Here is a 12700-nt window from a genome sequence, read left to right as displayed (position 1 = left end):
TGGGAGTGTTTGATGGGACAGTGTAGAGGGAGCTTTACTCTGTATCTAACCCGTGCTGTACCTGCCCTGGGAGTGTTTGATGGGACAGTGTAGAGAGAGCTTTACTCTGTATCTAACCCGTGCTGTACCTGCCCTGGGAGTGTTTGATGGGACAGTGTAGAGGGAGCTTTAAAATATGATTGTACACACTCCGCTCACAGTCTCATTGTTTCTGCAATTGTACACTTGCTGCTCACAGTAACAAGTCCTGTGATTGTACACTCTGCTCACACTCATTTTTCCTGCGATTGCACTCTACTCACACTCCCATTGGCCATGTGATTGTACACTCTGCTCACATTCTCACTGGCCTGTGATTGCACACTCCCTGCTCACACTTAGTCATGCACTGGCTTTCTGCTCACACTCAGTCATGCGCTCATACCCTACACACACTCGGCCTAATGCAGACTCTCTGTTCACACTGGGTCATGAGTTCGCTCTCCCTGCTCACACTCGGCCACGCGCCGGCTCTCTCTGCTCATGCTCGGCCGCGCGCTGGCTCTCCCTGCTCACACTCGGCCACGCGCTGGCTCTCCCTGCTCACACTCGGCCACGCGCTGGCTCTCCCTGCTCACACTCGGCCACGCGCTGGCTCTCCCTGCTCACACTCGGCCACGCGCTGGCTCTCCCTGCTCACACTCGGCCACGCGCTGGCTCTCCCTGCTCACACTCGGCCACGCGCTGGCTCTCCCTGCTCACACTCGGCCACGCGCTGGCTCTCCCTGCTCACACTCGGCCACGCGCTGGCTCTCCCTGCTCACAGTCGGCCACGCGCTGGCTCTCCCTGCTCACACTCGGCCACGCGCTGGCTCTCCCTGCTCACACTCGGCCACGCGCCGGCTCTCTCTGCTCACACTCGCTCTCCCTGCTCACACTTGGTTGCGCTGGCTCTCCCTGCTCATACTCGCTCTCTTTGCTCTCACTCGGCCACGCGCCGGCTCTCTCTGCTCACACTCGCTCTCCCTGCTCACACTTGGTTGCGCTGGCTCTCCCTGCTCATACTCGCTCTCTCTGCTCACACTCGGCCACGCGCCGGCTCTCTCTGCTCACAGTCGGCCACGCGCTCGCTCTCTCTGCTCACACTCGGCCACGCGCTCGCTCTCTCTGCTCACACTCGGCCACGCGCCGGCTCTCTCTGCTCACAGTCGGCCACGCGCTCGCTCTCTCTGCTCACACTCGGCCACGCGCTCGCGCTCTCTGCTCACACTCGGCCACGCGCCGGCTCTCCCTGCTCACACTCGGCCACGCGCTCGCTCTCCCTGCTCACACTCGGCCACGCGCCGGCTCTCTCTGCTCACACTCGGCCACGCGCCGGCTCTCTCTGCTCACACTCGGCCACACGCTCGCTCTCTCTGCTCACACTCGGCCACGCGCTCGCTCTCTCTGCTCACACTCGGCCATGCGCCGGCTCTCTCTGCTCACACTCGGCCACACGCTCGCTCTCTCTGCTCACACTCGGCCACGCGCCGGCTCTCTCTGCTCACACTCGGCCACACGCTCGCTCTCTCTGCTCACACTCGGCCACACGCTCGCTCTCTCTGCTCACACTCGGCCACACGCTCGCTCTCTCTGCTCACACTCGGCCACGCGCCGGCTCTCTCTGCTCACACTCGGCCACGCGCCGGCTCTCTCTGCTCACACTCGGCCACGTGTTCGCGCTCTCTGCCGTACCTCTGCGTGTTGTGGGGGAGGGCGAGTCCGGCCACATAGATGGCGATGGAGGTGAGCACGACGGCTTCAGTCTCAGAGACGGGGAAGTGATCTGTGGCGCTCCCCTGGCACAGGAGCGGCACGTAGTAGAGGGCGAGGCCTGTGGCGTGGCAGATGAAGATCGGAGTCATGATCGACAGGAATCCTGGTCTCACATCCTGCCATGAAATAAACACAGAAATCAGACTGGGGTAACTGACGGGAACGAGGGGAGATGGAGCCTCACAGACCTGGAGGATCCACTCGTTCAATCCCCGAGTTAACAGATCACGGAGAGGTGCAAAATGATCAGCCAGAGTTCCCGCTTGGAAAGGGCTTGGGCCTTGTGGGTCTCGGGTAACGGAGGGAACGCAGCAGTCAATTTGCGCATAGCAAGATCCCACATACAGCATTGAGAAAAACGATCAGATAATCTGTTTTCAGTGATGTTGGTTGAGTGATAAATATTGGCCAGGACTCCGGGGAGAACTCCCCTGCTCTTCTTCGGATAGTGCCATTGGATCTTTTACACCCACCTGAGAGGGCAGTCGGGGCCTCAGTTTAACGTCTCAGCTGAAAGAGGGCAGCTCCGACAGTGCAGCGCTCCCTCAGTACTGACCCTCCGACAGTGCGGCGCTCCCTCAGTACTGACCCTCCGACAGTGCGGCGCTCCCTCAGTACTGACCCTCCGACAGTGCAGCGCTCCCTCAGTACTGACCCTCCGACAGTGTGGCGCTCCTTCAGTACTGACCCTCCGACAGTGCAGCGCTCCCTCAGTACTGACCCTCCGACAGTGCACCTTTCCCTCAGTACTGACCCTCCGACAGTGCGGCGCTCCCTCGGTACCGACCCTCCGACAGTGCGGCGCTCCCTCGGTACGGACCCTCCGACAGTGCGGCGCTCCCTCGGTACCGACCCTCCGACAGTGCGGCGCTCCCTCGGTACGGACCCTCCTACAGTGCGGCGCTCCCTCGGTACCGACTCTCCGACAGTGCGGCGCTCCCTCCGTACCGACCCTCCGACAGTGCGGCGCTCCCTCAGTACCGACCCTCCGACAGTGCGGCGCTCCCTCAGTACCGACCCTCCGACAGTGCGGCGCTCCCTCAGTACCGACCCTCCGACAGTGCGGCGCTCCCTCAGTACCGACCCTCCGACAGTGCGGCGCTCCCTCAGTACCGACCCTCCGACAGTGCGGCGCTCCCTCAGTACCGACCCTCCGACAGTGCGGCGCTCCCTCAGTACCGACCCTCCGACAGTGCGGCGCTCCCTCAGTACCGACCCTCCGACAGTGCGGCGCTCCCTCAGTACCGACCCTCCGACAGTGCGGCGCTCCCTCAGTACTGACCCTCCGACAGTGCGGCGCTCCCTCAGTACTGACCCTCCGACAGTGCGGCACTGCCTCAGTACTGACCCTCCGACAGTGCGGCGCTCCCTCAGTACTGACCCTCCGACAGTGCGGCGCTCCCTCAGTACTGACCCTCCGACAGTGCGGCGCTCCCTCAGTACTGACCCTCCGACAGTGCGGCGCTCCCTCAGTACTGACCCTCCGACAGTGCGGCGCTCCCTCAGTACTGACCCTCCGACAGTGCGGCGCTCCCTCAGTACTGACCCTCCGACAGTGCGGCGCTCCCTCAGTACTGACCCTCCGACAGTGCGGCGCTCCCTCAGGACTGACCCTCCGACAGTGCGGCGCTCCCTCAGTACTGACCCTCCGACAGTGCGGCACTCCCTCAGGACTGACCCTCCGACAGTGCAGCGCTCCCTCAGTACTGACCCTCCGACAGTGCAGCGCTCCCTCAGTACTGACCCTCCGACAGTGCAGCGCTCCCTCAGTACTGACCCTCCGACAGTGCAGCGCTCCCTCAGTACTGACCCTCCGACAGTGCAGCGCTCCCTCAGTACTGACCCTCCGACAGTGCGGCGCTCCCTCAGTACTGACCCTCCGACAGTGCGGCACTCCCTCAGGACTGACCCTCCGACAGTGCGGCGCTCCCTCAGTACTGACCCTCCGACAGTGCAGCACTCCCTCAGTACTGACCCTCCGACAGTGCGACGCTCCCTCAGTACTGACCCTCCGACAGTGCAGCGCTCCCTCAGTACTGACCCTCCGACAGTGCAGCGCTCCCTCAGTACTGACCCTCCGACAGTGCGGCGCTCCCTCAGTACTGACCCTCCGACAGTGCAGCGCTCCCTCAGTACTGACCCTCCGACAGTGCAGCGCTCCCTCAGTACTGACCCTCCGACAGTGCGGCGCTCCCCCAGTACGGACCCTCCGACAGTGCGGCGCTCCCTCAGTACTGACCCTCCGACAGTGCGGCGCTCCCTCAGTACTGACCCTCCGACAGTGCGGCGCTCCCTCAGTACTGACCCTCCGACAGTGCGGCTCTCCCTCAGTACTGACCCTCCGACAGTGCGGCGCTCCCTCAGTACTGACCCTCCGACAGTGCAGCACTCCCTCAGTACTGACCCTCCGACAGTGCAGCACTCCCTCAGTACTGACCCTCCGACAGTGCGGCGCTCCCTCAGGACTGACCCTCCGACAGTGCGGTGCTCCCTCAGGACTGACCCTCCGACAGTGCAGCGCTCCCTCAGTACTGACCCTCCGACAGTGCGGCGCTCCCTCAGTACTGACCTTCCGACAGTGCGGCGCTCCCTCAGTACTGACCCTCCGACAGTGCGGCGCTCCCTCAGGACTGACCCTCCGACAGTGCGGTGCTCCCTCAGTACTGACCCTCCGACAGTGCGGCACTCCCTCAGGACTGACCCTCCGACAGTGCAGCGCTCCCTCAGTACTGACCCTCCGACAGTGCAGCGCTCCCTCAGTACTGACCCTCCGACAGTGCAGCGCTCCCTCAGTACTGACCCTCCGACAGTGCAGCGCTCCCTCAGTACTGACCCTCCGACAGTGCGGCGCTCCCTCAGTACTGACCCTCCGACAGTGCGGCACTCCCTCAGGACTGACCCTCCGACAGTGCGGCGCTCCCTCAGTACTGACCCTCCGACAGTGCAGCACTCCCTCAGTACTGACCCTCCGACAGTGCGACGCTCCCTCAGTACTGACCCTCCGACAGTGCAGCGCTCCCTCAGTACTGACCCTCCGACAGTGCAGCGCTCCCTCAGTACTGACCCTCCGACAGTGCGGCGCTCCCTCAGTACTGACCCTCCGACAGTGCAGCGCTCCCTCAGTACTGACCCTCCGACAGTGCAGCGCTCCCTCAGTACTGACCCTCCGACAGTGCAGCGCTCCCCCAGTACGGACCCTCCGACAGTGCGGCGCTCCCTCAGTACTGACCCTCCGACAGTGCGGCGCTCCCTCAGTACTGACCCTCCGACAGTGCGGCGCTCCCTCAGTACTGACCCTCCGACAGTGTGGCACTCCCTCAGTACTGACCCTCCGACAGTGCGGCGCTCCCTCAGTACTGACCCTCCGACAGTGCGGCACTCCCTCAGTACTGACCCTCCGACAGTGCGGCGCTCCCTCAGGACTGACCCTCCGACAGTGCGGTGCTCTCTCAGGACTGACCCTCCGACAGTGCAGCGCTCCCTCAGTACTGACCCTCCGACAGTGCGGCACTCCCTCAGGACTGACCCTCCGACAGTGCAGCGCTCCCTCAGTACTGACCCTCCGACAGTGCAGCGCTCCCTCAGTACTGACCCTCCGACAGTGCAGCGCTCCCTCAGTACTGACCCTCCGACAGTGCAGCGCTCCTTCAGTACTGACCCTCCGACAGTGCAGCGCTCCCTCAGTACTGACCCTCCGACAGTGCGGCGCTCCCTCAGTACTGACCCTCCGACAGTGCAACACTCCCTCAGTACTGACCCTCCGACAGTGCAGCGCTCCCTCAGTACTGACCCTCCGACAGTGCGGCTCTCCCTCAGTTCTGACCCTCCGACAGGGCAGTATATTTGGCCTATGTGCCCCTGGGTTCTGGAGGGGAGAATCAGCTCAGGTTCCTGCTCCTGACTGCTATCTTGCTGGTAAGTGTCAGTGTGGACAGGGGATGAGACGGGACGGGGCTCGGTTCCTGCCGCCCCTCACAGCTCTCGACGGTCACTGTGGGCTCACACTTCACGCACGGACACCGGGGTGAGGGAACGGGAGGCCTGTTAGTGATCAAGGGAACCGAAACCCAGCAAGTCAGTGTCTTCGGGAAAGAGAGAGAGAGAGAGAGAGAGAGAGAAAGAAAATGGAAGTGACCAAGAATAAAGGGGTCCCAGTCTCCAACAGATCCCGCCACCCCCCTCTCTCCTTACCTCCTCTGCACAATCATCCTGGGGGCAGACAGTATCTTTGGACAGTTTAATCCACAGATCCAGAGCGTGGGAACACATTAAGGAAAACACACATCAACAAATCGGAAACCTGTGGAATTTTTAAGGCAGATTTGTAATTTACAGTTTATCTAAAAGAAAGACTTGCATTTCTGTAGCACCTTTCACATCCTCAGGACGTTCCAAAACGCTTCACAGCCAATGAAGTACTTTTGAAGTGTAGTCCCTGTTGTAACGTAGAAAACGGAGCAGCCAACTTGCGCACACAGCAAGATCCCACAAAACAGTAATGTGATAAATGGCCAGATAATTTGCCTTTTCAGTGATGTTGGTTGCGGGGTAAATATTGGCCCCAGGACATCCAGGAGAACGCCCCTGCTCTTCTTCGAAATAGTGGCCATGGGATCTTTTACATCCATCCGAGAGGCTAGGCGGGGCCTCGGTTTGAAGTCTCATCCGAAAGACAGTGCCTCCGACAGTGCATCACTCCCTCCGTACTGCACCGGGAGTGTCAGCCTGGATTATGTGCTCAAATCTCTGGAGTGGGCCTCGAACCCACAACCTTCTGACTCAGATTTAGATACCTTAAGACGAGGCACAACTCCCAGTGAGACAGTTCACTGAGCTGGAGCCCCTCAGCTCTGCTGTAGGTCTCAAGGGGAGGGGGGCCATATTGCCCTGCTCCCGCAAAGTGGTGAACGGGAAGTTCCTCTACATCATTTTATAAAACACTGGTTAGGCCTCAGCTGGAGGATTGTGTCCAATTCTGGGCACCGCACTTTAGGAAGGATGTCAAGGTCTTGGAGAGGGTGCATGGAAGTTCCGCACCCATGAGGACGGCCTCAACCAGGATCTTGGGTTCATGTCACGCTACACGTAACCCCACCAGCGAAAAAAAGTTATCTGTTTTTAACACAACGGGTCATTCTCTGTCTTTCTCTTCCTTTCGGATGTTTCTCTCTCTCTGTCTGTCTGTCTGTCTTTTGTTCTGGCCGTTTGTGTATTCGGTGGTCCTGTAGGTAACATCTCTCTGTCTGAACACTTTGATTGCCTTGACAACGGGCAGTTGGAAAGATTATCTGTAATCACCAGGTATTGTTCTTTGACTATAAATGCGGGGAATCTTGCAACGTCGGGTTGTGGCCCAGCAATTTTATTTTGAGATCACAGGCTTTCGGAGATTATCCCCTTCGTCAGGTGAGTGACGAGGGGGATGATCTCCGAGGGCTTGTGATTTTGGAATGGAGTTGTTGGACTATAGCCTGGTGTTGTAAGATTCCTTACATTTGTCCACCCCAGTCCATCACCGGCATCTCCACATCATGAGTATATTCAAGGCTGAGATCGATAGGTTTTTGGACGCTAGGGGAATCAAGGGATATGAGGATCGGGCAGAAAAGTGGAATTGAGGTCGAAGATCAGCCATGATCTGATTGAATGGTGGAGCAGGCTCGAGGGGCCGAATGGCCTACTCCTGCTCCTATTTCTTATGTTCTAGAAGGTTAAGGGGAGATTTGATAGAGGTGTTCAAAATCATGAAGGGTTTTGATAGAGTAAATAAGGAGAAACTGTTTCCAGTGGCAGAAGGATCTGTAACCAGAGGACACAGATTTAAGGCAAAAGAGTTGGAGGCGCCATGAGGAAACATGTTTTTACGCAGCGAGTTGTAATGATCTGGAATTCACTGCCTGAAAGAGCGGTGGAAGCAGATTCAATAATAACTTTCAAAAGGAAATTGGATAAATACTTGAAGGGGAAAGAGCAGGGGAGTGGGACTAATTGGACAGCTGCTTCAAAGAGCCGGCACAGGCACGATGGGCTGAATGGCCTCCTCCTGTGCTGTATCTACTATGATTCTATTTAAGACTGGACGGTGAGCTCCTCCCGATGACCCGGTGAGTTTATACGGTGAGCTGTTGAGTCACGGAGCCCAGGAAGGTGAGAGAATCGGCCCCGGGGCTGAGGCAGGAGCTCTCAGCTGGCATGTGTCTGGGGTGGGGGCGGGGGGGGGGGGGGGGTTACAACTGGCCTCAACACCGTCCGGGAAAAGGTGGGGGTGGGGGTGGGGTGGGGGGAAATCAGCCGGCTCCTGATCGTGACCCAGCGACTCCTGCAGTGAGGTGGATCCCAGGATCGAACAGGATCCAGCTCGGCTGCCATTACCGCCCCCTCGTGGTTAACTAGCCCTGTGGACAATGTCTGGGGTCAGACATGAAGACCATTGGTGCGGTGGGTTAGACAAACCATGCTTTCCCCTGGGGTGCCAGTCCGTCCCAGAATGATGGAGAGAAACACTTCTCCCTCGCAGGACTCAGAAGAACTCCTCCCTTTGAAAGAGGACATTGAATTACATAGAATGTTCAGCACAGAAACAGGCCATTCGGCCCAACAGGTCCATGCTGGTGTTTATGCTCCACACGAGCCTCCTCCCTCCCTACTTCATCTCACCCTATCAGCATATCCTTCTATTCCTTTCTCCCTCATGTGTTTATGGAGCTTCCCCTTAAATGTATCGACACTATTCGCCTCAACTGCTCCTTGTGGGAGCGAGTTCCACATTCTCACCACTCTCTGGGTAAAGAAGTTTCTCCTGAATTCCCTATTGGATTTATTAATTACTGACTATCTTATATGTATGATCCCTAGTTCTGGTCTCTCCGACAAGTGGAAATATCTTCTCTACGTCTACCCTATCAAACCCTTTCATAATCTTAAAGTCCTCTATCAGGTCACATAATCTCTCAGTTCTGGTATCAACTTTCTAAATCTTTTTTGCACCTTCTCCAATGCCTCTATTATCCTTTTTATAATAGAACTGTTCACAGGACTCCAAGTGTGGTCTAACCAAGGTTCTATACAAGTTTAACATAACTTCTCTGCTTTTCAATTCTATCCCTCTAGAAATGAACCCCAGTGCTTGGTTTGCTTTTTTTTATGGCCTTATTAACCTGCGTCACTACTTTTAGTGATTTGTGTATCTGGACCCCCAGATCCCTCTGCTCCTGTACCACGGACAAACCAAACCCTCTCACTTGAGAGGAGGAACAGAGCGGGCTCTTCGTATCATCGTGAGGGAGGAGCAGCTGGAATGAACCAACCATTGGAAGGATATCTTCAGCAACAGGATGAGGATGAGGAAGACAAATGCGGGCATGTAGTACCCAATGGAGGCAAAGCGAGACAGCGATGGCAACAGGTAGAAGAAGTACGATTGGTGGAGCCTCTCCAGAAGATTGTTCAACTTCCTCACTATCCCCTCGAAGACTCTAGATCGGGAAAAGATTCCAGCGATTAGACACGTGTAACACTAAACCGCGGACACGCGTCACACTAAACCGCGGACACGCGTCACACTAAACCGCGGACACGCGTCACACTAAACCGCGGAAACGCGTCACACTAAACCGCGGACACGCGTAACACTAAACCGCGGACACGCGTAACACTTAACACATGTTATTGTTCCTGAATTTAATGATTGCCCAGCTGCGACACTCACTTGCCGACGGTTACCATGTCGAACTTGTACTGCCGGAAGCTGTTGATTCCCCGGATGGTCACCGCCTCGATGTGGTATCGCAGGAAGAGTCCGTGATTGCCCTGCGATTTCCCCGAGCCCTGTTTAAGGACCATCAGCAGCATGGTGTGTAGTGAGTGAAGGTAACCCTGCAGGGTCTCTCCGTCCGTGCGAGGTAACTGGGACAGAGCACACGGTGCAGTCATTCTCTACAGACATCAATTCTCCAGCCCACCTCCCTGCCCCCATCTCCATCGTCTGACCCTGATCTCACCCTCTGACTCCAATCTCGCCCTCTGACCCCGTCCCCGATCCCAACCCCGTCCCTGATCTCACTCTCGAACCCCGACTCCCTAACCCCCATCTCACCCTCTGACCCCTGCTCCAATCCCCAATCCCACCCCCTGGCCCCATCCCCAAATTCACCCCTTGACCCCAATACCCCAATCACAATCCCACCCCCCGAAGCCAATCCCACCCCCGCCCTCCGACCCCCAATCCCACCCCACCGAGCCCCAATCCCACCACCAATGGCCAACTGCTCCATTACCCCCCAGGAGTTACAGGCTGGCTTCTGGGGGTCTGGGTTCCCACCTTGCCCTGTATGGTACACAGCACTCCGTTCTTCTGGCAGAAGGAGGTGAAGAGGTTGACCAGGTCCAGGTTGGGCAGCTGGCCATTCAGCCCCTCCACACTGATGTCGAAGCTGGTGATAACGTCACTGTTCAGCTCCAGGGTGATGGCTGCCTGGATTGCTCCCGCTCGGCCCTGCATCACCGACGATCTGATCTCTGGATCAGGGAACAAGAGCAAAAGCACGTCAACACTCCACGGACGTGAGCCCATAATCCAGGCTGACACCCCCAGTGCAGTACTGAGGGAGCGCTGCACTGTCAGAGGGTCAGTACTGAGGGAGCGCTGCACTGTCGGAGGGTCAGTACTGAGGGAGCGCTGCACTGTCGGAGGGTCAGTACTGAGGGAGTGCTGTACTGTCGGAGGGTCAGTACTGAGGGAGCGCTGCACTGTCGTAGGGTCAGTACTGAGGGAGCGCTGCACTGTCGTAGGGTCAGTACTGAGGGAGCGCCGCACTGTCGGAGGGTCAGTACTGAGGGAGCGCTGTACTGTCGTAGGGTCAGTACTGAGGGAGCGCCGCACCGTCGGAGGGTCAGTACTGAGGGAGTGCTGTACTGTCGTAGGGTCAGTACTGAGGGAGTGCTGCACTGTCGGAGGGTCAGTACTGAGGGAGCGCTGCACTGTCGTAGGGTCAGTACTGAGGGAGTGCTGCACTGTCGTAGGGTCAGTACTGAGGGAGTGCTGCAATGTCGGAGGGTCGGTACTGAGGGAGCGCTGCAATGTCGGAGGGTCGGTACTGAGGGAGCGCTGCACTGTCGGAGGGTCGGTACTGAGGGAAGGCTGCATTGTCGTAGGGTCAGTACTGAGGGAGCGCCGCACTGTCGTAGGGTCAGTACTGAGGGAGAGCTGCACTGTCGTAGGGTCAGTACTGAGGGAGTGCTGCAATGTCGGAGGGTCGGTACTGAGGGAGCGCTGCAATGTCGGAGGGTCAGTACTGAGGGAGCGCTGTACTGTCGTAGGGTCAGTACTGAGGGAGCGCCGCACTGTCGTAGGGTCAGTACTGAGGGAGTGCTGCACTGTCGGAGGGTCAGTACTGAGGGAGCGCCGCACTGTCGGAGGGTCAGTACTGAGGGAGCGCTGCAATGTCGGAGGGTCGGTACTGAGGGAGCGCTGCAATGTCGGAGGGTCAGTACTGAGGGAAGGCTGCATTGTTGGAGGTGCCGTCTTTCGGATGAGACATTAAAACGAGGCCCCGTCTGTCCTCTCAGGTGGACGGCCGCTCGTTGAAGAAGAGCAGGGGAGTTTTCCCTGGTGTATTGGCCAATAATTATCCCTCAACCAACATCACAAAAAAAACAGATTATCTGGTCATTATCACATTGCTATCTGTGGGATCTTGCTGTGCACAAATTGGCTGCTGAGTTTCCTTACATTACAACAGTGACTACACTTCTAAAGTACGTCATTGGCTGTGAAGAGTTTGCGACGTCCTGAGGTTGTGAAAGCGACTATAGAAATCCAAGTTCTTTCTTTCGTTCAAACTGCACCAGAGGGGATTCCTCCCCAGACATGCCAAGCGAACAGATAGTGTCAGGAACACACAAACTAAACATGGTTACTGTGACAGCACCTGATCTGTGAGCCATAGACCACAAACTCAGACTGTGATACCCAGCAGTGAGTTACAATTGGCACCTAATCGAGGGGTTCGGGGGGTTTACACGTAGAATAAGAGATACCCGGGAGTGAGTTACAGGCTGGAGTTTGATCGAAAACCATAATTTGTTATTTTGTTCACCAGTCACGTTGACATCGTGATAAGCCTCGAGCCAGGCCTCCATCCCAATCATGTCGTGTTGGTTGAACAGGAAGATGATGTCTTTGGCCCACTGTATCTGACCTGTGGTATAAATAATATTATAATCAGGAATAGAGCATCTGATGTGGGAGCCACGGACCGCGAGCTCGCAGTGCGATAACCAGGGACTGAGTCTGTTCCAGCTGTTCGGACGGCTTTGGTCCAGGTGGTCTGACTTGTCACAAACAGTATTGTCAGTATTGTCGCACCACACACAGGGGTACGGAAGTGTAGTGGTCAGGTACAGCACGGGTTAGATACAGAGTAAAGCTCCCTCTACACTGTCCCATCAAACACTCCCAGGGCAGGTACAGCACGGGTTAGATACAGAGTAAAGCTCCCTCTACACTGTCCCATCAAACACTCCCAGGGCAGGTACAGCACGGGTTAGATACAGAGTAAAGCTCCCTCTACACTGTCCCATCAAACACTCCCAGGGCAGGTACAGCACGGGTTAGATACAGAGTAAAGCTCCCTCTGCACTGTCCCATCAAACACTCCCAGGGCAGGTACAGCACGGGTTAGATACAGAGTAAAGCTCCCTCTGCACTGTCCCATCAAACACTCCCAGGGCAGGTACAGGGTTAGATACAGAGTAAAGCTCCCTCTACACTGTCCCATCAAACACTCCCAGGGCAGGTACAGTTTGGGCTGTATTTCAGGTGGAAGTTGTTTCTCCCTCACCCAGAGAGGTCAATTATAGAGCAATAGCTGTGGCCCAGTGGGTTAGTCAACAATTCCATTATCGC

General features: G+C 57.2%; 1 protein-coding gene across 1 annotated transcript in view; it reads right to left on the bottom strand.

The window, feature by feature from the left end:
- The window catches only part of gpaa1 (glycosylphosphatidylinositol anchor attachment 1), a 32281-nt gene that overhangs the window by 7459 nt on the left and 12122 nt on the right, over positions 1-12700 (bottom strand). The window contains exons 5-10 of the mRNA XM_067969032.1: positions 11892-11993; positions 10115-10311; positions 9503-9699; positions 9116-9269; positions 5986-6051; positions 1714-1910 (exon numbers count right to left, since the gene is read on the bottom strand). Coding sequence (XP_067825133.1) covers positions 1714-1910; positions 5986-6051; positions 9116-9269; positions 9503-9699; positions 10115-10311; positions 11892-11993 — 913 coding nt within the window. The remainder of the gene's footprint in view (positions 1-1713; positions 1911-5985; positions 6052-9115; positions 9270-9502; positions 9700-10114; positions 10312-11891; positions 11994-12700) is intronic.

This window comes from Heptranchias perlo, chromosome 2, assembly GCF_035084215.1.
Source record: "Heptranchias perlo isolate sHepPer1 chromosome 2, sHepPer1.hap1, whole genome shotgun sequence".
NCBI lineage: Eukaryota > Metazoa > Chordata > Chondrichthyes > Hexanchiformes > Hexanchidae > Heptranchias > Heptranchias perlo.
Note: the sequence above shows the minus strand (reverse complement) of the source record. Positions and strands in the feature narration are given on the sequence as shown.